This window comes from Marmota monax, unplaced genomic scaffold, assembly GCF_021218885.2.
Source record: "Marmota monax isolate L192 unplaced genomic scaffold, Marmota_monax_Labrador192_F-V1.1 WCK01_AAM20220418_F8-fsc00061, whole genome shotgun sequence".
NCBI classification, from domain to species: domain Eukaryota; kingdom Metazoa; phylum Chordata; class Mammalia; order Rodentia; family Sciuridae; genus Marmota; species Marmota monax.
Window position 1 is genome coordinate 8,875,230 of NW_026695230.1, and position 24,110 is coordinate 8,899,339.

A 24,110-nucleotide genomic window follows, 5' to 3' on the forward strand; every position below is an offset into this window, starting at 1 on the left:
ATCAGCCTACCTATCCATGATGATCCAGCAGCACCCTAACATTCTACCAAACCCTCAGAGATATGATAACCTGTCACAGAGGTCCCTAAAGACCCTTTCTTAGCCAGAGCAGTGGTGAAGGGGTGCTGTCTTTATTAAGGACTCCAGAGCTGGAAGGGCCTTGGGAGATGAGGAAGTTTAAAAGGGATAGCTCTAGCCTTCTGACCCTAAAGGACTTTTTAAATCACCCCCCATCCACAATAGACCTATGATATGAAAGTTTATTTTTTTTTTCTTCCTTAACTATTTGGTAATCCTTTGTCTTCCCACTGTTTTATCAAGAAGTCCTCTTGTTGGCAAAGGTATCAGTGTTCTACTGTTAAGTAAATATAATTCTAGCCTAAAGCAAAGAAACTTAACATACAGCCTTTTCACAAGCCCATGGGCAAGGAAGCTTGAAATATGACAAAGTTCATCCTTCCACAAGAAGTTTTCTTGCTGATTTTCTGCCTTCTAGACCAGGGTCCAGCTTGGAAATAATTGGAATGGATGGTTTCTTATTCTGTCCACATGATGTCTTCCCAACTATATATTCCCTGTTTACCTTTGGGAAGTCCCCACTCCTCAGGATCCCCAGCCTCTACCTAATACCCACCCAGCTCAGACATCCCCAGGGTACCCAGAGCCCCAGGGCAAGGGCAGTGAGAAGAAGGCAGAGGATGTATTGTCCCCCGGCAAGTGTTTGCCCTCAAATGTGTTTAAGATTCAGATGTTCCCATCTTCCTCACCCACTTCCCAACTTTCAACTGGGCACCTTGAAAAATGGTTCTCAGGTGTCAGGCCCCTGTTGTTCACCCATTTTACAGATAGAGAAGCTAAATGTACTAAGGTTGAAAGTACTGCATGCACCATCCAGAGTGAGACGCCTTTGCTCTGGAATCCTGAGCTTTTGCCCCTGCCTTTCTTCCTTGGAAGAAAGTGGTCACAGGTCCCCCAACTCCTGGGAAGCCCCCTGGCCTCTCAGCCTCCTGAGTCCTCTTGGTTCACCAGTTTCCTCTTTTCCCCGGGTAGATGATCAGGGAGTAGAGCCTGAGCTCGAGTCTGCCGACGACCTGGATGGAGGCCCAGAGGAGCAGGGAGAGCAGGTTTGCGCCCCCGCTTCACTCCCTGGCCTGGCTGTGCCCTGCTTGCCCTGCCCACCTCCTCCTGAAGCAGTGCAGACACCTGACTCCAAGGGGCTGGCACATGGTGGAGGCCCCTGGGGTCTGTGAGGCTGCTCCATGCCCCAGCTTGGCCCAAGCAAAACCTTAGGACAGAACACATGGCCAAACTGGTAAATCATCAAGCACGTGCCAGTGCAACTGAACTGCTGGTGCAAATATTTAAATACTACCCAAGTTCAAGTGCCCTCTCTGCTCTCTGGCCTCTCCTCATTCCCAGATCCAGCAACTAAGGAGGTAGTGCCTAGTCCAGCAGGGGGCTTTCAACAGCCTATTCCAGCTCTATTCCAGGTGGTTAAAGGTGGGCAATTATTTAAGCCTTTATCTCAGCCCCTAAGAGCTCAGGTTTGGGGGCTGCCCTTTCATGCTGTCACCTGGGGAAGAAAGGGGCTGCACCCTGCTTATCTGGCTTGGATGGGCAATCTGCTTTTCTGGGGGCACATCTTCTGCCCATTGCTGCTGGAGCCAGCCTTTCAGATTGACCCAGCCACTGCCTCTCTTCAATGATGAAGGCAGAGGACTGGCCTCCCCTGTGAGACAACACAGTTTTGTTCTGTCTGATTGCAGTTCTAGGCAGAGACCCAGGCTCTCTTTTGTCTTGAGATGTTTCTTGGATGGAGAACCAGGCATCAGTTAGAGAGGGCTTTTTCTCTTTCAACGGGGTTTTGTTTGGAGATGATATCTGTGATTTGGAAAAGTTCATCCTTCCACAAGAAGTTTTCTTGCTGATTTTCTGGCACTGACTTCTGGAGTCAGTGTCTGAGAGGGAGGGGGGCTTTTCTCAGGTGGTCTTGGGCCTGCTTTGTCCCAGGTGAGGCCAGGTAAGTTGAAAGATGGACAGAGAGTGTGATTTTGCTGTTGGATCTGCCAACGCTGCCCTTCATCCCCCAAAACCATGCATTCCTTGGAAACCCAACTCTCACCTGCTGCCTATGGATGCTCTGGCCCCATGGAAACACGTCTCACCATTTTGTTCTCTGTGTTCTTATAGCTTTTGGGTGGTTTTACCGGTACGATGGCAAATTCCCAACTATCCGGAAGGTAGGACAGGACTGGGTGCCGTGCTGGTTTGCTCCTCAGTTTGCAGTGGGGTTTGGACTTTAAAATTTTTCTTTCCCTATCAGTTCTGAACAGTGCCATCCACCCATTCCCTTGGAGGGCTAACCCTGCCTGCATCTCTGTCAGGGTGACACCAAATGACAGAGGCATCATGAGGGGCAGAGGCATCATGAGGGGCAGGTATACCTGTCATGAGACTTGACCAAGGACCATCAGACTCCGTGTGGGTCTATACCAGCTCCCAGGGGCACAGGGCAGGGCCAGGAGACTTCTGCTTTGTTCTGACAGATAGAACCAGAAGCCATGACCAGGAATCTGGGATCAGAGTGAAATACCAGGGTAGGTGTACACAGAGCCACTTTTCCAGGTTCAGACTGGCTACCCACATAGCCTCGGGTTGGACAGGAAACTGCACCCATCAAAATTCTCTCCTAGAACTATCTCTGCATTTACCCAGGATTATACATTTTTTCCCCAGTTGCTGGGGCTGTTAATTTTCTGTTTAAATCTTATTATAGTATCTGCAGGCCCCATAAAATTTTCCTGTCCTTTGTCTTTCTAAATCACTTTGGCATTTGATTATATAAATGCTGCTGTTAATAACTGTAGATTGGACATTCACGATGGCTTGGTATTTGGAAATCAGCCTATTAACATAAATCTGAGTGAGCTAAATTGGATGTTACCAGCTCTCTCTGGCAAAAAGTCAATACTCCAGAAACCAAAGCACTGGCAGCTAGGTGACTGATGCTCTGCAACTTCTCCCTTCCTGTAAAATGGGGATATCAGATGTGCCAGGAAAATCTACCCCCTTTCTCCAACACATTCCCATTAAAATTATAGATAGCAATATTCTGGCTGACACAAGTTATGTGTTCACCCAGAAGCCCAGATCATGATATGTATAGGAGTGAGTAAACTTTGTACAGAACTCCCTGGAGATGTCTTCTCATACTACCATGGTCCTTAGTCTCATAAAATTATCTTCTTTATTTTTCAGCCTGACTCCAGGGCTTAGGTTTCTAATCTTATCTCCATACTGTCTCTATTAGAACTCAATTAGAGAGGGCAACACACATACACACACATGGAATTCTTTTTTTTTTTAAGAGAGAGAGAGATAGAGAATTTTAATATGTATTTTTTAGTTTTCAGCGGACACAACATCTTTGTTTGTATGTGGTGCTGAGGATCGAACCCGGACCACACGCATGCCAGGCGAGCACGCTACAGCTTGAGCCACATCCCCAGCCCCACACACACGGAATTCTACTAGAAAAAAATAATAAAAGGAAACAGGTCAAATCTTTTCCAGGCATTAATAACTAGGAAATGTGAAAGAGCTAGAATCTCTTGCACACATCCATCACAAATCAGGTCACTTGAAATTTGCCCTTGGTAGAGAGTTAGAGCTGGTTTCCACTATTTATGGGTCCTATCATTTCAGAAACAGCTGGCACTATGGTTTTCATTTTTATTTCCAAAAGAGAGAACAGTTGCACCTAGGTAGAAGCAAGAACGCATCACCCCATCTGCCTTTCCTCTCAGCCTTGACTGAAAGTAGTATTTGCCATGAATTTGACAGCTAAAAGGACAATGTAGTCATGTCCCTCATGCTGCTTTGAAAATCCATCATCATTTTGCCTATAACCAGGGGAGATGCTTTGTCTCTCAGCTAGAACACCAGGTCCCCAGGTAATACAAGGGGACATCCATGGCCATGATCATTAATGCACAAAATCCCCCTATGAGAAAAGAGAAAGATTTGTTGACTTCTGCTCCTGCTCTGAGTAAGACCCTCTGGGGCTCAAAGCCTCCAATCTGTAGCCCTACAGAGTCTATGCTGGGACCTGAAGTATTCATGGTTCCAACTAAGACCTTTCACCAGAACTGCTTAAGTCAGTCATGCAGAGCCCTTACTTGCAAGGGCCCACAGTCTGGCAGAGTAAGCAGATTCACACACAACTAAGTTACCTGGGTGGGGGTTGGGGGAGCTGGCAGGGAGACTTGCCCTTCTGCATCTGTAAGCTGCTCTACTGGGGATGGAACAGAAACGATTTACTGTCAGCCTGTCCCACTCAGAAGCCTTGGCTCTACAATCTTAGCACTGGTGGGTCTTTTTTCAAATCAATAGGAAATTCTTTCCTATCATGGTGGTCCCTGTGGGAGGCCATGCCTTTAGTCTAACAAACCGCAGCGTGTTTCTGGCTCCTCTTGGGGAATTGCTGTTCAAACCTACAACATGGTGGTAGGGATTCATTTTTCAACTGAGCCAAGACTTTAGTGAACAGCATGGGCAAGGAGGACTCAGAAGCAGGAATAAAGAAGCATTTTATCAAAAGGCTCATAGACTGCTCTGGAGGCAGGTCCCAGAAGTGACCACTTCCAAAGCATATTGGCTGTACATGGAGGTGAGAGTTGTCTTTGCTTGCGGGTGAGGATAGTATAAGTCTGCAGAGATCCATAATGACTCACCACCCCTCTGGCTATGGATGAAAGCTGTATGTCCATTGCTGGGAAACTCAATTCCTCATTCCTGCCCTTAGATACTAAGATGATTCAAGAAATCCAAGAGCAGCCCCAGGAACACTTTTTAGAGATAGGGGATAAGCTCAGTGAATAGAGGATTTCCACCTAGTTCCAGAAATTGCCCAGAATGTTGGCTTTCTCTGCATCCCCTCTCCTGTCCTCCATGCTGCATGTGGCAGGGGCTTACCCTCCCTCCTGCTGTTGTCTCCTTGTCCCTGGCTCATCAAGGCACAGTAGAAAAATTGATCCAAATCCTGGCACCATCACTTACTAGATGTCTGATATCAGGCAAGGAACTTCACCTCTCAGAGCCTTCATCAAGAGAATGGGACAAAGCCTACATTGGAGATAATCAGTGTACATCCCATGGCACACAGGCAGTCCATAAATATTCATTCTCTTCCTTTCTTACCCTTGGGCTTCCTTGCAACCCAATGGCAAAAGCAGCCAGGAGAATAGGTTCTGAGAGTCTAATTTAGCAGGGTCTTTTTGCCCTGCATCTCCCTCCCCAAATCCTTACCAACACTGTGAACACTGTAGAGCAGTTAGGCCCTTTCCCCATCTGCATCTCCTAGCCCTATGGCTCCCAGCTAATCCTCAGCAAAAGTGCCCAGCTCAGAGGGAGCCATGGATTTGACCTCTCCAGGACGGAAAAGTCTAGAACCTACACATGAGGGCAAAATCCAGTGTCCCTGGCTCTGGGCCCCAGATCTAAGTCTGCTCCCACCTCCTCCAGTTCAGGACAGAGGATCTCTGCAGATCTGCCAGCTCCCCTGGATTTTCTCTAGAATCTCCCAGGATGAATCTTTTAGCATCGGAACATGATCCACCTTTCTTCTCAGATATTGGGGAAGGCATGGGCATGAATGCTAGGAAATAAATACAATGCCTTTTATTTAGACAGCACTTTGAAGTTTACAAAGCCTTTTCATAGATGTTATTTCACTGGCACTAAATAAAAGCCTGTGGGGCAGGTATTACCCCCATTTCTGTTAAGGTAAATCAAGCTCAGAGAGGTTGAGAAACTTAGCCAAAGTCATACAACTAGTTAGTGAACTAATAAACCAATTCTTCTGCCTGGCAAAGGAATGTGTCTTCCACTCTGTAGTGGACAGCAGTGGTCTTCCTGTCCAAAAACCTGAGGTCTGATGCCCAGTGCAGTGGGGCAGAGCTGGGGTGGGGTCACCATGGCAGAGGGTAAGGGGGTTTGCCCAGTGTTGTCCAAGGACTGGATGCCCTGTTTGTTGTGCTGTGCTGGTGTCAACTACTACCTTGTAGCCCTTGTCATATAAACAATGACACACCTGCTCAGAAAGGAAAAGATAAGAAGAAAGCCAAGTATGACAGCCTGCAGGAGTTGAGAAAGAATAAGAAGGAATTGGAATTTGAACAAAAGCTTTACAAAGAGAAAGAGGAGATGCTGGAGAAGGAAAAGCAACTAAAGATCAACCGGCTGGCCCAGGAGGTACGTGTCCTGCTCGTAGGCCAGGCAAGCATCTCTGGGACAGTTTGGTTATCCCCTGCATTGTGCTGTCATGGTGCCAGCTGCACTTGTGCCCCCCAGATGGACTTCAAGGATGAGAGCCTCCTCTCTCCCCAGCCTGGAGAACGAGACCATCCCACCTTCCCAACACTGTCTGACACTAACTCCTGGTATGGGTTTGAAGCTAACCTCTCTGCCCAGATTATAGGTCTAAGGCTAGTCATTTAATGCACCTGGCTAGAGGTTTGAGTCTATCCCCTCTACTCTATCTCACCAGAGTATGAGTCTAAGGCTGGACCTCTCCCTCTTAGGTGTGGCAATGATGCTAGTCTCCCTGCTTAGGATCTGAGTCTGAGGCTAAACCCTCTGCCCAATTTGTAGATATGCAATTAGTCTTCCATTCATCCATCAAAAGTTCTGTTCATCTAGTCTCCCTACCCAGGTTTGTGCAGATATTAAGTCTGAGGATATCCCCAATTAATCAGGCTATGAATCTAAGGTTGCTCCCTTCAACATAAGGTATGTCTGAGGCTAGACCTCTTTAATTTAGGAATGTATCTAAAGCTGTCCCCTGCAGACATGTCCAAAGCAATAGCACAGAGTGAGCAGCTCCTATTTACTAGGTGCAGTTGTCAGCTTAACTCCCTGGATACAGGGGGTATTGTTCTTTCTGCTTCTCTTTAATGCTTCCATGAATCAGAATGCCAAACTTATTAGATTATAAAACCAAACAAGTCCTGTGAAATGTGAAGTGCATTAGGTCTGGCATTCAGAACAAATTAGCTAGAAAATTAAAAATAAGATTAAACTTGTGCTTCGGAAGACAAGGCAGCCTGGAGGGGGGGAAAGAGTAAAGTTAGATTCTTGGAATGTGCACGGAGGTTACAAAAGGATTGTTCTCGGCACATCAAGAGCCTCAGTGTTCGTGGGGATCCTGAGGTCCAGCTAATCCCATGCAGTACATAAGCCCCCCTGTGAATTTGCCTGTGGGTGCTATTAGGTCAACCTGACATCTGAGCACCTTCCTCCCCATTGTTTCCACCTCCTCTGGGACCAGGTAGAACAAGGCTGAGTCTTTTTCCAGATAGGTGACACCTCCACCAGTGTTCTGGGGTTTTTAGAGAAGTGTGTGTATGCTATTGCTGCCCACGTGATTCACTTGTGCTCTTTGTCTTCTTCTTTTGGCGCCGGTCCTGGGTCCCAGGTGTCTGAGACAGAGCGGGAAGACCTTGAGGAATCAGAAAAGATTCAGTATTGGGTGGAAAGGCTGTGTCAGACACGCCTTGAGCAGATTTCCTCTGCTGATAATGAGATTTCAGAGGTAACAGATCCCTGCTTTCCACTGAGTCCTCTTTTTGCCTTCAGCAAGATCTACCCTGGGGACAGCGGGAGGTGTGATGGCCCCTGGCAAGTGTCACCAGCCACATTGGTACCTTTTCACTGCCCAGTGCCCACCCCTACCAGCCCACTTCTCCTTCTTCTCTTGGGACATGTCTGTATTTCTGCTTGTCTCCAAGGTGAGCACTAAGTCCCAGTTGGTCTGAGTTGGTCCTAGAAGGCCTGTCATCCTGCAGTAATTACTAGGAGGGCCTCTTATACACTCAAGTGTGTTCCAGTTTAGAGAATAAACTCTCTGATCACTTTACTTATCACCCTCAGATGGCAAAACTTGGGCCTCTCATGCATGGGCACTCCCAACCAGCCAATAGGCTCAGTGGGCAGCCAGGTGGCAGAGAAGTGGCACTCCTTGGTTCTGGTTGGAGGGTGGGGGGGATCCCTAATAGCAAGAGAAACACATTAGGAGAGCATTGTACTCAGCATATTGTGAAGTGGAGCACAGTGAATGTGGACAATTATAGAACCTTCTTGCAACCCCCAGATGACCACAGGGCCCCCGCCTCCCCCGCCTTCTGTGTCTCCCCTGGCCCCACCTCTGAGACGCTTCGCAGGTGGACTGCACCTCCACACCACTGACCTGGATGACATCCCCTTGGACATGTTCTACTATCCCCTCAAGACCTCCTCTGCCTTGCCTGTGATGCCCCACCCTCCACCCTCTAACCCACCTTCAAAGGTCCCTGCACCCCCTGTGCTTCCCTCATCGGGCCATGTGAGTGCCTCATCCTCACCCTGGGCACAGTGCACTCCACCTGCCATTCCCATCCCTCCCCCTCCATCCATTCCCACCCAAGACCTCACTCCTACCCGCCCACTGCCCTCGGCCCTGGAAGAGGCACTGGGCAACCATCCCTTCCGCATTGGGGACGCCAGCACTCCAGTGGAGGACTGGGAGGCAAAGAATCACAGTGGAAAACCTGCCAACTCCCCTGCCCTTGAACGGGGCTTCCCACCCACCCCGAAGGTACAGCCCCTGTTCTGCATGCTATGCTTGGAAACAGAAAGAGTGGGGAGGGCTGCTGTTTCCCACACTCTTCATGGCTCCTGTTAATGGAGACAGGACAAAATACCATCTCCTCCTACTTTCCGGAAATGACCCCCAAGCTGTGTGTGGACATCCTGCATGAGTATGGTTTCTGCTGATTTTGAGGTGCTCAATTGCATGGTGGATTGCTGGGCTCTTGGAATGTGCAGCAATATATCCATTTAATGTTCATTGCTCTCTCTGAACTCTTGGCTAGTGTTGGCCGGTAACTTGCAGTGAAAAGATATGTTAATGAATAGCTAGGTCTGTGCCACATCTGGTCATTGCTTGACCTTATCCCAGAAAGCCTTGAACATGTGAAATGACTCCCTGGAAGAAGGGGAGGTGGGTGGGGGTTATCAGAGAGAGAAGTATTAGGCTTTGGAAATGAAGAGATGGCACAACCCAGTGCGGTATTAGGATATTACAGGTCCATTTTCCATGGTACTAGTCAACTGCACTGGCTCGGAGTGTAAACTCAGAGATGTCTGGCCAACATCCAGCTAAAGGAAAAATGAAGATGAGAAAGTTCTTAGAAATCTCCAAATTTACTATTAAAAGAACAGGGATGTTTTTCTTGGACATCAGGAGATTGAACAGTGATCTTTTCAGAAAGATATGTTTCATATTAATTGTTCTTTATCCAAAGATTATTTTGGAAGAGGCAATCCCTGAGGAAGACACAGAGCTTTGATCCCTTGCTTCTGTCACCATGGGATGGCTCGAGTCTAGCTAAGGCAGTGGGGATCAGCTGGTGAGGGGACAGCCTCAGCAGCAACTCGCCAGTGGTTATTATTAAACCTCCCTTTTTGAGTTCCTGCTGAGGAACAGAATAAGCAGCTCAGAGCATTCAAGAGAGCTTGGAGGAAGGAAGGTGGGAGTGAAGGAAGTGCCAGATACTGCAAGGCTGCAGCTCCCAGAAGGCCTCCCTCTGGACTCCTGGGGGGTCCTGGGCCCACAGCTCACACAGAGAGGAAGCAGTCTGTCTGTTCCATGGATGTCTTCCCCAGAGCCCAGCCAGGAGCTGTTTTTCAGGGGGCTGAGCTAATCTGGCACATAGAGCCACATCCTTCTGTCTAAATGGCCCACACCAGATGGGCAGAAATTATTCCTCAGAAATTTGATTCTGAAGTCATTGATTGAGCCCCTGCCATGTTCTTCTTGGTCAGAGGGGAAGAAGGACTGTCCCTGACTTGAAAGCCAGGAGATTGCTGTTTGTTTACTGTTTGGCTTCATCATATCCATCAGCACTCTGGTGCTCATGCCACCTGTCCTGCCCAATCTCCTCCTCCTTGCATGCCCCTGATGAGTGCCATCAATGCTACAGCAAGAAGTGTGACTGATGACATATCTGCATAGCCACCAACAGGCCTCAGGTAGTGGAAATAAACACTTGCCTTGCTTAACACATGTGCCTACAATGCCAGCCCCTGCCAGAGTAGGGTTTTCAGAACCAGACCCACTGCCTGGCATGCCCACCTCACCACTGAGTCATTTGTTCAGCCAACACATGTTTACTGAGCACCTGCTATATGTCACTCTGTGCCAGGTGTTGTGAACCACCACTATCGGGGAGCTGCAGTCCCTGTCCAAGACAGTCAGTTAGGAAAGACAAACAAGCAGGCAACTAGAACACTCCAGGGTTGAGAGGGGGGTGCACAGGCGCTGTGATGAGGTGCAGGGATGAAAGGAAACTATTGAGAGGCTTCAGGAAGACAGTGTTATAAGAGCTGAGACCTGGGCAGACAAAGCAGGAGAAAAGAGCATATGCAAAGGCCTGGAAGCAGGAAAGCCTGGCATTTGAGGCTAAAAATCAGGCAGAGTAAGAAATCTGGGAAGAAGTGACAGGTAGAGATGGAAATGAAGGCAGAAAAGTCAACAAAGGACCAGTTGAAGTGTTCTGGGCAGGGTTCTGACCTGATCAGATACATCTTGCCCAAGATGTTGAGTGGTTTAGGACAAAGAATCCCCTGGATGCCACTCTTAAGTCCTTAGCCATGGCATCTGGATGCTCTATGCCTCATGCTGAAGTCCAGAGACTTAACTGTGGCCAGAAGAAATAGCCCTTAAGAGAGGGGAAGCTAGATGGCCCCCCATGACTAGCAAGAGAGGGCCTTGAAAGTGTGTCCTCTGAGTGACAGTGGGTCCTGCTGCCCTTAAGCCAGATTCTGGCTCAAGTGGCTGGTTCTTTAACAACCACCACCCCCAGTAGTTTCTGTGGCCTCAGACTACTCTGTGTCCAAAGGACTTCTCCACTCTGTGCTGAAGATCACACTCCTGCATGGTGAATGGACCAGCCTGCTCAGCATGTTCATGGGAGTGGATTTGCATGTGTGCAGAAGTGCTGTGGTCAGCCTTTACCACCTGCACCATGACCTTACATGGGGCTCTGTTAAACTAACCCCTGTAGACATTTTGCCCAAGCCCACAGCCTCCACGAGGCCCTGGCGTATCCACCATCTCCAAACCTGTCATGGTCCACCAGGAGAACAACTTTATCTACAGGCCAGCTGTGAAATCCGAGGTCCTGGTAAGCCCCTCAGTTCCCCTCCAAGATATCTAGAGAAGAGAAAACCAGAGCCGTGTCCCCTGGGTTCTGCTGCCCAGAGAGAATAGTGAGGAGCCACACAAACTAGGATCAGGTGTCATCTTGTAACCCTCACGTTGGCCAGGAGGTGAATCTGCATGGGTGGCCTGCTCAGTGGAATTCCTGTTCCCTGCTTGCCACCCTGCCTGTTAATAACTAAGACAGTTGGAGCCCTCCATGTGCCATGCTCTATGTGGTCTCATTTAATCATCACAACAACTTGATGGGATGGCTCTGATTATCAACCTTCTGTAACCCTTGAGAAAACTAAGGCTTAGAGAGGTTAAGTCGGTTGCCCTAAGCAGAGCCTAGATCTACTTTCTTCAAATCTTTCAGACTCCAGAGCTGTGCTTTTACCCACCTTGCCAAAACTTGCAAAGATCTAGTCTCCCTGGTCCCTGCCCCAGGGACTGTGTTACATGGCCTGGGATACCCTGAGGTGGGGGACTGGCCAAAGCAGACCCACTCCCTGTCTCCATTTTACTTTTCGCTCCTCACTAGGTCTGGGAGGGAGTCTAGGGTGTGGTCCAGGGAAAGTAGGAGGATCTACCCACCCCAGTGCCCAAAGTCTGAGGGAGCTGGGGCTCATGTGCACCCTCCAGAGGTGCCAGCCACCAACTGGGAAAAAAGCCAAGCCAGAATTTTTATTTCCCTTTCAAGGAAACCCTATCCAAATGTCAGGGCAGGACAGCTCAGACACTTATTTTGAGATTTAGCTGTCCCATCAGCTCCCCAAAGAGCAAAGGTCACACTGTTGGGATGGCCTGCTGATGAGTCCATGTTACCGTCTCTGATTAATGATAGGGGTGTTGTCTGCTTGTCTACAACTGAGCAGCTGCTGCATTGGGAGACATAAGGTGCACCCCAAAGTCAGACTTTGTCTAGGGAAGAATATTGGCCGGGCAGCCCCAGGCTGGCAGCCCCAGGGCTTGGCACCAGGGGGCAGATGAGACCTATTGGTAACATTTGGTGGGGAATTTTTTTTTTTTCCTGGCAGCCACAGGAGATGTTGAAGAGGATGGTGGTTTATCAGACAACATTCAGACAAGTAAAAAAATGATACCTGTCGTGTGCTCTGGTCCTCCCCACCACCCATCCCTCCCACTCTGTGACTTCTTTCTCCCTGAGAGTGCCATTTGGTTGTGAGGCAGCCCCAACTGCCATCTGCTGGGGATCCTTGGGCCAGAGCTGTGTCCCCTTGCCTGCAGTTGAAGTCAAGGAGGCTTTCATCAGATGGGGATCCAGGGTGTATTAGAGCCTGTGCCCCAGCTGAGAAAAGCCACAGAATCCCTGGGTGCTACCTCGTCTGCTGCTGCTTGTTCAAAGAGGAGCAGCACAGAGGAAGCCCTCAGAGGGTCACAGAGGCCAGGACAGGCCTTTGCTCCAGCCCTAGATGAGAAGAAAGGGGCTACCTTCCCTGTCTTGTTCCCTCTTGGAAGGTCACACCTTCACCAAACTCTGCCTGATGCTGAACCAGTCACAGGAAGAAATGGCATCTCAGCTCTCCATCTGCCCAGGGTACTCCTGAGCACAGGGACATGCATGCCCTTGCTGGGCTCTGAGTGGTGTCAGGCAGACAGCCCCATAACCTTCCCACTTCTTGGGGGTATATCCAGAGCCAGCCATTGGATTGGTTCTCCCACCCCCCAATGAAAGAGACCCCAACATAGAGGAGATCTGGCAGGCAGCCCTGGCTTCTCCAGCCTCCCACTCACAAGCTGATTTGATGTCAGGCATGGAGCAAACTGGGAGTGTCTGCAAAAAAAAGCTGCTCTGAGCCCAGGACCAGGGAATGACAGGCATCAGCTAATGCCCGGAAAGCATGCCGTGCCGAACACAGCTGCTAAATACATTACATATATTAACTCACTTAATCTTTACAGCAACCCTGGGAGGTAATGGCTATCACAGTCTTCCTTTTGTAGGTAAGAGGCAGAGGGACTTGGAAATGTGTCCATGATGGCACAACCAGTCTCTGACCCTGGATGGGAAAGCAGAAGGTCAAGCTCTGCGATCTGCTCTTCAATGCTGTGTCGCTCAGCCTCTCAAAGCAATGCCATGGCAGAAGAGGCCTTGAAGGGCCTGGTGTTTAGGACAGAAACAGTCCCCCTAGTCTGAGACTCCAAGCTTGGAGCAAACTCTTTTTCCCTTGCCTACTAATTAGGTGATCTTAAGCACGAATGTCTCCTCTCAGGCCTCAGTTTCTCTGTGTGTTTAATGAGGGCTTGATCTACTTCTTTAAGGGCCGACCAACCACCACGGCTCATGGGCCTCTAAATTCACACTAGACATGCCTTCTGGCCCATCTCTGAGATGGGTTTTCAGGGTCACAGGGAGAGGAGGCTGGTGACCACCACTTCCCAGCTTTCCAGAAGGAACAACCAGAAGTAGGCAGCCCCATCTCAGTGAAAGAGCATGGGTGCAGATCCTGCAGAATGACCCTTCTCGTGTGTGGGCTTACTGCATCCCTTCCTGGTCTGTCGTCCCCCAAAACACAGGCCAACCTGGATATGTCCTCTGAGCTGAACTAGGTTCAAGACATCTTTGGGGTTGAGCCCAAGAGGTGAAGGCCATGAGGAAAGGTGGTAGGCAGATACCCAGGGATCCATCTGCTGATACTTGGCCCTCATCTTGTCCCCAGAGTTTGTTGCTGCATGCTGGTGGGGAGTGGGGAGATCCTTGCTCCCCCCCCCACCACCAAAAAAAAAAAAAAAAAAACCAAAAAACAAAAAACCTCTGCCCACAGGACCCAGGGGATGTTTGGTGTGATCTAGGGAACTGTGTGCTGAGGGGGCTCTGCTCAGTCCCGTGGTCTGTGCGGGCACCCGCACAAAGCTCTACTTGGCTCCAATCTTGGCTTTGCTGTCCTCCTTAGCATCCTGGCCCTTGGGCCTGCGATGCCTCAGGCTCTACTTGCTGTGTGAGGAAGCTGTGTGTTCTGGCTCTGCCCCTTTCCTCCCATTGCCTTGTTTCTAGTCTTGGGGACAACTGTCCCCACAGTAACCTCATTGAGCCAGGGCCACAGAGCTGTGTGTCTTCCTTCCTCCCCTGGATAAAGGGCCAGCCTGGGGCCTCTCGCTTCCTAGATCCGGTAAGAACAGTGCCAGGCACCAGGCCAGCAATCTCGCTACCACCACCTTCTTCCCCTTTGCCTCCCTCAGTCGCCTTGTGGCTGGCTTCCCTGGTCAGAGCAGCCTCTTGCACAGGACTGGCCCTCCTGTGGGGTTAGTGCACTGGGTGGAGAAGCACCCATTCTCATCCACCAGGACCTGGGTATGCCCTCAAGTGGGGACTTGGAAGGGATGAGGTATGGCCTGAAAGGTCTGAGACCAAAGGTGAGACTCAGCAGGACAGGCACTGCTGCCCAGATGTCCAGACATCACCAGTATACTGCAGCCACAGATGCCCACCCCCTAGACCATACAGGGACAGGGCTGCACTCCTCCAAATGCTTCCTGCAGCTTCCTGCCTGCCCCCTGAGCACCGGGCTCTGGCTGCCAGCCTCCTCTCTGCAGTCCTGTCCTGGTCACTTCTGCCCCTACCCTCTCCCCGCCTCTGACCCTTGGATTTGCACCCATTCCCTCTCTTTCTTCTCGGCCCTGAGCTTGTTTCTGCAGTGACCTGCAAGGACCTCTTTTCGGTTGACTAAAGCTGTACCTTTGCTTCCAGGATTTCCGGAAATATGAGGAAGGTTTTGACCCCTACTCTATGGTAAGGGGTAACCCTCCTTCCCTGAGTGAAGCTGAGGGTGTTTGATGATGATGGTTTGGGGGCCCTGGGATCCCAAGGATGTGGTGGGGCACATGAGTAGCCCCGGGGATACCCCAGCTGCTCTTTCCTATCAGGGCTCCTTTCTGTATGGGGTGTGTGTGTGTGCATAGTGGGGACAGTGACACTTGCTGAGCACTACTGTGCACCAGCCTCTGGTGTAGTTACGAGGCCTGCTCTTGCCCAGTCCTCACGATTATCCTGGAAGAATGGATCTGGGGCTTGTGTGGCCGAGTGTGTGATGTGTCCATCATCCCTCGAAGGGCTGGGGACCCCCAGTTGAAGACCAATGGGGAAGGTTCCCCTTGCTGTGTACTCTATGGGGCCCAGTGTCCTCCAGGCTTCCTGCTCCCCAACACCCTTCAGTAGAGTCAAAGCTTCCCTTTCTTTTCCCCCTAGTTCACCCCAGAGCAGATCCTAGGGAAGGACGTCCGGCTCCTGCGCATCAAGAAGGTATGTGGGCACGTGGAGGAGGTGGGGCAGCTACCATCCTTCTCTGCTCCTGCTCCTGCCCCCTTGGTTCCCTGATACTGCTGCTCCCAAGGTGACTCCCAGGTGACCTCTCAAATCCTCACTATTGCTTCCCTCTGTGGTGGTCCCAAGCCCACTTTCTCCCCCATGCACTGCCATTGGCCCATGCTTTCTCCTGCTCTTGAGGCTCTGTGGAGAGGCTCCTCAGTGCCCAAGTGCCCACAGGTTATTGTCTGCGTGGGCCCCTCAGACTTGTTTTCCTCCAACCAGGAGGGATCCTTAGACCTGGCCCTGGAAGGTGGCGTGGATTCCCCAGTTGGGAAGGTGGTTGTCTCAGCTGTGTATGAGGGGGGAGCTGCTGAGCGACATGGTGAGTGGGGACCGGTCACCCCCATTTGGGCATAGTGTGATGGCTCTACACAAGACCCCCAGGAAAGCAGACAGTTCCCTGCTTTGGGCAGGCTGACCATTCTCGAGAGCACCAGGTCTATCCAGGCAGCCATCTATCCAATCTCAGATGTGTCCCGAGGGCCTGCCATGGTGCCAGTGGGCACACGGCGTAAGCAGATGCCACTCTGCCTTCTAAGCTAGTGGCAGAAATACGCTCAGAATTTCCAGATGTAATAACAGTGTTGTCCGCTAAGGGTGGGCAGGGAACTAAGGGGGTCTGGGAGGTCGTGGGATCCTGAAGGGCCCCTACCCACCAGGGGGAGGTGACACTGGGAAGGATCCCTGGGAGGGCAGTCGTGAACCAAGCCTTGAAAGGTGAATCAAGATCAGTCTGTGAAAGGGAGAGAGGGCCCAGCAGAAGGGAACCGCACCAGGGAAATGGGAGAGAGACCATCCAAACCAAACCTGCCCTTCAGTGACAACAGTCTGTCAGGCACTAACCATGCGCCAGTGTGAGTTAGTGATGGGCACCCAGCCCTGTGTCCGGGTGTTTCACTTGGACTAATCCATTTAATCCTCACACCACCCTGGGAGGTGTTGTTGTTATTCTCATTTTGCAGCTTAGGAAACTGAGGCACAGAGAGGTCCAAGTACTCCTTCAAGGACACAGAGCAGGTAAAAGGTGGAGGTAAAAGGACTTGAGTCTAGGCACCTGGCCATTTGGCTTTACTGCCAGTGAAAGTGCCACCTCTGCTGCAGGTTTCCACAGCCTCACCTGCTCTGAGAGGGCCAAAGGACCTATGTCTCGCATGAGGCAGATCTTACTTTGCCTTTGTTCTCTTTTCAACAAAAAACACTCTCTGCTGATGAGGGAGGCCTCTGTGGACCCAGGCTCTGTCTCTTGCTTCACAGGATCCACTGAAGCAGGGGACTGAAGGGAAAGGTTCCCAGTGGCTGGCAGCCTGACTGCTGTGTTCACCAAGGCGGGTGGGCACACAGGGAGCCCAGGGCACAATCCAGTCCTGCCATCATGGCCTCAGTGGCCTTGGGTCTCTCCCAGCCATGCTGTGACCCTCACCTCAGCTCTGGGCAGGGGCCTCCTCTGTCTTCATTTCTGTACTAATTGAGGGAGGGACTGCAGCTTGGCTCAGGAGGCCACCTATCTCTGCATCTGGCAGGGAGAGAGGACCAGGAAGGATAGTGGCTCTTCCTGTCACTCCCAATTTACAAAGCCCTGTTGCCCCTGAGGTGCCATCTTGGATTTGTACAAAATGAAAACGTGGAAGTCACTTACCTTAGTCCCTCTGTCCGAGGGAAACTGCTGTCTACAGTCTGATCCCATGCTGCTTTGGACATCCAAGCAGCTGTTGGACGTTTCCAAATGCATGCTTGTTTCGAGCTACCAAGGCTGCCATCTCAGTAACACACTGTGTTCCTATGGCCTTCAGGCCCACAAGGCCTCCCTCTGCATGATCTCAGCGTAACACAGAGATAGATGGTCTGTGGACATCGGGACTAGGAGACCTTCCTAAAAAACGGAAGTTCAAGAGGTCGGGGAAACCTTGTACAGTCTGTCCACTTAGAGAACCACAGTGCGCAGGATCCTAGTCAAGGCTCTGAGGAGATAATAACTGATAAAAACTGTTTGGATACTAATCGGTTCCTCCTAAAATTAGAAGATCACAAGACGGTTATGCAGAAACATCTTTTAACACCATTCATTTATTCAACAAATATCCAATTGAGTTCCTACTTGTGAAAAATATTCCTTGAAGGGCTGAAGATAAAGTAGTGAACCAAAAAAGATAAGTCCTATCCTCAGGAAGCTGACAGCACAATGGGAGGGACCATCAACAAACAGGAAAGAAGCAGATTATGATCACAGATTGTGTGCTGTGCAGGAAAAGACCAGGGTGCTGCGAGAGAATGGCAGGAGGAGCTGCCTTCAACTGGGTGCAGTCAGGGAAGCCCCCTTTCAGATCTAGAAGAGAAGAAAGAGAGGGGAATGGAACAGTCCACAACAGTCCTGCTCCAGGCAGGAAAGAGCACCGGCAGGCTGGGGAGGGGGAGGGTCAAGCCAGCCAGCATGGCTGCACATCAGGGAGGCCCAACCCACAGAACCAACTCGTGTCTAATAACCTGGCTGGAAATGCAGGTGTGTCTCCTCTGCAGTAGCTGCCGCCTGTGCAGGAGCCAAGTAGCAGTGTGTCCTCACTGGTGTCCCAGTTCCACTGAGCAGGGTTGAGGCTCAGGGAGGAAATGCCTTTGAGTATCCAAGTAACTAAGTATGCTGTTGACCCTCGCACTTTCTGAGCCACGTGAGCTCTCAGTTCCCAGGGCCCAGCCTCTTCTGTGGCCCCCACAGTGGCTCTCCCTTTGCCCAGTCCTGGCCCAATCCGTGTCCCATGTAGCCCAGTTGGCCAATCAGCTTCATCTTCCTGCAGGTGGCATTGTGAAAGGAGATGAGATCATGGCGATCAATGGCAAGATCGTGACAGACTACACCCTGGCTGAGGCAGAGGCCACCCTGCAGAAGGCCTGGAATCAGGGCGGGGTAAGAATGAGCCCTCTGCCCGCTCCCTCACCTGCCTGCCTCTGACCTGGTCTCTGAAGCCAGGCCTTACAGTTGGGGAGCCCCATCACAGGACGGGTATCCATGGTCCACACCCCTGTCCAGCCAATGAACTAAATCTGACAGGATAGGACTCAGGAAATTAAATATCAATTCCTGACCTTGAGTCCGAAAAGCTAATGGAACAAACACAGATTCTGGAACTCTGGACATGGCTATGCTCCCAAGAAAAAGACTTACAGTCTTCACTGAGTGTACACTGAATAGGAATCAAAAGAGTTGGGAGTTCGAGAAATCAAAAGAAAGCATTAATAGTAAATGGTCCAGGATGAAGAGAGGCTGGCTGGTAGTCTGCTCTGTGTGCATTACACACCCAACTGGATCAGGGCCACCACATGAGGTCTCTCACAGGCTGTGCTATGCACAATCTGAGGGGGACACCCTCCTACAGACCATAGTGTGAATGGTGCCCACTCATGTTGTGCAATGCACAACCCGTGCAACTGTATGCAGGCAGCCGAGCCTGAGGTATTAAGTTCAGTGCCGAGGAAGCTGACCAGATGGGCCTGGGACCCACATGCAGGAATGTGGAGAAGAGAAGACTCACGGGTAACATGATGACTGACTGATTTTCTGAAGGGTTGTATTAGGGAAGAGAGAGTAGAAGTATTGCTGTGATTCTTGAGGGTAGACCCTGGATTGGAGGGAGGGAGGGAGGTCCTGGCGAGGTAAAGATCCCATCTCAATCTAGGAGCCATGGCATGGCACAGGGCCCAGTGCAATTTCCAGAACTCTTCAATGGATGCACCCTAGCCCAGGACAGACACTGATGGGCACACCGAGAATGGCAGTGATATGCTTGAAGGGACTCAGAGTGAGAACTCGAAGGCCAGGCCCAACGTTCCCCAGTTGTCTGTGCCTCTGATTTGTCTGGGGAGCTTGTTAGAAATGCTTTCCCAGGCCCACCGCAGACCACCAGCAGCCAGGCCCATGAGTCTACACACTTTAAAAATTCCCTCAAGTGATTCTGAGGTTGCTGCCTGGCCCTGGTCCACAGGTTGGCACTTGGGGACACAGGGTCATCTGAGGGTCCTGCACATCCTATGATTGGGAACCTAAGAGCCTGGAAATTTCTCCAGAGCACGGAAGCCACAGTGGAGCCAAACCCACCAGGAGGACCTCCAGCCCTACCCGCCCCCACTTCCCCCTGGGAAGAGGCCTAGTTGGCTGATCCTGACTCAGGAGTGGGAAGGAGCATGGGGCAGATGTGCCACCCACCCCTGAGCGTGCCCACAGCTGCCCGGCTTCTCCCCACAGGACTGGATTGACCTTGTTGTTGCCGTCTGTCCCCCCAAGGAATACGACGATGAGCTGTAAGTGTGCGCTGGCCCTTGGCCCCTGTCTGCTCCTTCTCCTCCTCCTCTACAATCTGGGACACCTTCTTCAGCCAGAAAGAATACCAGACACACATCTGCCACCAGGCAGAGAGCCCAGGGCTAGAGTATCCCTGGAAGGAAGTCGCTGTCCTCAAGTGGCATCAGAGCTGCCTCCCGGGTGTCTGGTCCAAATTCTTTACATATAGGCTCATGGTCTCAGATCAAGTAAAAGTACACAGTGAAATCAGGACTAGCACTCAGGATTGTTAATTCCCCACTCAGAACTTTATCCCCCATTCCCTTACCAGATGAAGATTCCCTTCACTCTCTGGAAGGTCTTTCTTATGTCTAACCATATTCACAAATGCTGCATCTCCAGACAGCAAAGACCACAGGCTCTTGTCTCTATCCTGAGGGCTCTCCAAGGAGCTTTGGCCCAGTCTGTCCTTCCCTGTGATTCCCTCGGTCTGTCTATATCTGGGTGGGCCTTTCTCTGTCCTTCCTGTCTCTCCTTCTTCCCCATCCTTCTCCCTCCCCACCTGCCTCTTTCCCATCACCCCTCTCCCCTCTCTCTCTTGCCCTCTCCTTTGCTTGCTCTCTGCTTCTCTATCCCTGCCTCTGCATGCATTTTTACCTCTCTGCCTCCGTGGCCTCTCACCTGTGTCCTCACCACATCACATCACCTCCCTCCCCGTCACTAACACACCCTGCCTTGCCTGTCGTGGGCATGCCTGCTGCCTCCCTCTGCTCAGCAGAGCCTGAATCCCTCTTATGTCTTGGAGGAATCAGGATCTGGCTGCTCCTAACTCTGGAGCTCAGGGCTTAGACAGGACCAAGGTGGAGGGCGAGGTCTGGCAGAGCTCTGCCCAGGAGTAACCAAGCCCTTTTTCTTTCCTGCTCTGCTCTGCACATGTAGCTCTTCTCTTCCCTCCTCTGCAGCAGAAAGCCCCCAGCCAGTCCGAAAGCTCCTTGAAGACCATACTCCCGTGTACAGACACGGGTTCCTCCTGCAGCTGGAGCCCACGGTGAATAGGTGGCCTCAGGGCCCCATCTGTCCATGCTGCGTGCAGTGGCCATGTGCTGCCCACGCTGCTGGCAGGTTCTTTGGACTGGCATCTGGAGGGGACATGAAGCACACTGCCCCTGAAGTGCCTCCGGGGTCTGCTGTCGGTCACTCTGAAACTCTGTGGGACTCAAGGGAGTGTGCAGAACCTAGTCTGGAGCACTGGGTGGGATCTGGGTGTTCTGATGCACACAGTCCTTGGGACCTGACCCATGCAGCACCCAAATGAACAGGGTGGAACATTGAGCATGGCTCCCTGCTGGCACAGATGGCGCCTGGAGCCAGGTGTGCTGTGCTGGGAGAGACCCCACGAAGTCCAGTCTGAATTTCCTCCCAGAGGTGTCCTCACCAAACGTTTCTCCTTTCCTGGGAATGCAGCCCTGTTGGGACCCCTGCTTCACCCTTGGAGGGAGTGGATTCCCTGCTCGGGCAGAGCCAGGGCTGTTGAGAGGTCTTTAAGGCTCGTCCAAAGAACCAGGGTTGGTGGATTAGAGTTGCTCGTGTCCTGTTGTGCCCTACAAAGGCCTGAGTCCTGCTCAGACCAACTGTCCTTTGCTATCTCCCTCCCTTGATCCAGGCTCTAACTGTGGAACACAAGGTAGATCTCAGCCTTGGAATGTGTTTCCCACCCTGGGCCAGGTGGCTGTGAAGCTGGTGTTGGAGGTGACCCGAACCCATAGCTAGCAGCGTCTGGGGCCAAGCCAAGCCTGACTTGTTGATTTTTCTGTTATAAATTTCCAAAAACATTAGGGCCTCCTGTTCCCAAGACAGCTGGCCTGCTGTACAGTGACATCTGGGGGGACCTAAGTGATCTGTATTTTCTGTCACTTACTCTTAGCAAGAGACCCTCCCCTCTTCCTCTTGGTCCTTCCCCCACCCCTGTCCCTGGTGTCTCTGCTACTTTATTCCTGGCCTCCTGTGTGCTGTGACTTTGGCTGGTGTGTAGCTGCCTGGAGTTGCACCAAGAGGGGCATCCAGGGATTGGCAAGGCCTCGTGCTACCAGGGTGGGGCTTTGCCCTTGGCAGAGTGCCACTCACAAGACCTGCACCTTCCTGGTTTGTTTCCTCTTCCTCCACAGGACTTTCTTCTGAAGTCCAGAGAGAGAAAACAAATTCATCCCTAGAAGACAGTGAGCGCTGGACTCAACCTCTGAACATAAAGCCGGCAACCAGTCTTGAGAGACCTGCGGCATGTACCAGAAGACATTCCCAAACTTGTCACCAGTACCCAGGAACTCCAAATCCCTTTGACCTGGAACTAGGCTTGGCCAAGGAACACTCCTAAAAGCCAACGTGGAGGGGAGGGAGTGTTCAGGAGGAGGTCTCAGTGCGCTCTTTTCTGCCCCCACCTTGGAACGTTTAGTCTCTCCCAGCTCTGGGGGTGCCTCCCTCGAGCCCTAATCAGACCCGATTCCTCAGTTTCTTCTCTCCACCATCCCTCTCTTCTCTCTTTTGCTGTAATTGCTTCTAGGATTGTTACTGCAAATCTTACTCTGAGCTCATTAATAAAATAAACAGACTTCTTTTCCGGCTTATGTGAGTGAATATGGATTTAGGCAGCAGATTGAAGGCTGTCAAATAAAATGCCAAGGTTTGGACCCTTACCCAAGAGTGAGAGTCAGATCCAATGCTCTGTATTGGGCCCACCAACATGAAAGAGGTGACCCAGTGGCCAGGCCTCTTGGTAACAAGGACCAGGGATCCTCACTCCAGAGACAAGTGGGTGGTAAAAGTCTAGTCATCTCAGGGAAATCCGAGGCCCAGAGATATGATGTCCCTAAGAATTAGAAATGGAAAGTGGTTCTGGTGTAAGGTGTCCTGGAAGGCCAGCTCTCTCAGACCCTCGGTGGCTTCCTCATGCCTCTCAACTTCTCAGCCAGCCTTCCATCTCTGCCTCTGATTCTGGCCTGGCACACATAGTAGGTACCAGCGAGTATGGCTCCCTCCTTGTATCTTGGCAATTCCTAGGCCAAGTTGAGATACTTGTCCTAGGTCACACAGTGAAGAGGAAGTGGAGCCGAGATTCCAGTTCAGTTATTCTGGCTCCACCGTATAGAGCAGGGTGACCTCTCACTTCCTGAGATCTCAGCTTGAACATGGCCATCATCTTCCTGACTCTAGAGAACTTTCCAGCCACAGCTCTGCTCCCACCTGGCACTGTCTAATTGGACCAGTTCACCTGAGAGGCAGTCCTTGGTTCAGGGACAATTCCAGGCCCAATCAGCTGTGGTCATGGACAGCAGCCAGGTGGAGGAATTCCCTCTGTTTTCTCTGGGAGAGATTAAACGTTCCAAGGTGGGGGCAGAAAAGAGAGCACAGACTTAGTTATCTCCTCAACGGAGGCCAAGTCCTGGTGACCTCCTAATAACTGGCTCCCAGAGACAGCAGCCATGTGGAGGAATTCCCTCTGTTTTCTTCTCTAGCACCTGGCTTGGCCCTGGAGGTGATTCCTAAGCCAAGATACAAAGAGGGAGCCATATTTGCTGGCACCTTCTATGTGCTAGGCCGTACTCTTGTGTCTGCCATCTCCAACTGCAATGACTGGGAGTAGTACACAGCCTTCCCAGGAGCCCCATGGTGAGAACCAACACCCTGAGAGCCTTGGCCATGTGCAAGGTACTGGTCTAAGCACTGAGCTCAGTTACTACCCTCAGTAATCTTGAGGTAGTCGCCATTAATATCATCAACTCGATTTTATTAAGAGAAGATTGATGTATAAAGAGGTTTAGGGACTTGTCCTAGGTCACATGGTGAAGAGGAAGTGGCACTGAGATTCCAGTCCAGTTATTCTGGCTCCACCATATAGAGCAGGGCGAGCCTCCTCAAATGCCTCAAATTCCAGACTGCTGGCCGAACAATGCTCCCCACAAAGGAAGGACAATTAATATTCTGCTGCTCTTCTTGTGACCTACAAATACTGCTGCTAGTCCTTCCCCTTGAGACGCCTAGAATCTTACACGTACCAGCTGTTCTTACTTTTTGACACCTCCAAGTGAATGAGTTCTTCTGTGCTTATCAGGACTTGATGAGTGAGACAAAGAAGAGGGCTTTGAGCCCCTGGTTAAAGAAGGGCAGGAAAGGTATGTTGCTGGATAGAGCAGGAAGGGAGACTGATAGGAGAAGAGGGACATGGGTGACGTTAAGTCCTGAGTCATAAGATCCTCTAGGATTGGCAGGGTGTGTGGGCTACA

The 24,110-nt window shown here is 51.0% G+C and overlaps 1 protein-coding gene across 2 annotated transcripts in view; it reads left to right on the forward strand.

Annotated features, from left to right (window-relative positions):
- Ush1c (USH1 protein network component harmonin) overlaps positions 1-22,451 on the forward strand; it is a 43,039-nt gene extending 20,588 nt beyond the window's left edge. Inside the window, exons 15-26 of one of the 2 annotated variants that reach the window (XM_046438245.2) lie at positions 2,191-2,240; positions 6,100-6,252; positions 7,475-7,591; positions 8,150-8,632; positions 11,103-11,222; positions 12,277-12,327; positions 14,949-14,990; positions 15,447-15,500; positions 15,789-15,888; positions 18,353-18,462; positions 19,798-19,853; positions 20,773-21,984. In XM_046438245.2, coding sequence (XP_046294201.1) covers positions 2,191-2,240; positions 6,100-6,252; positions 7,475-7,591; positions 8,150-8,632; positions 11,103-11,222; positions 12,277-12,327; positions 14,949-14,990; positions 15,447-15,500; positions 15,789-15,888; positions 18,353-18,462; positions 19,798-19,853; positions 20,773-21,148 — 1,712 coding nt within the window. In that variant the 3' untranslated portion in view covers positions 21,149-21,984. The other variant, XM_046438243.2, reaches the window with a different exon arrangement.
- The last annotated feature ends 1,659 nt before the right edge of the window (positions 22,452-24,110 follow it).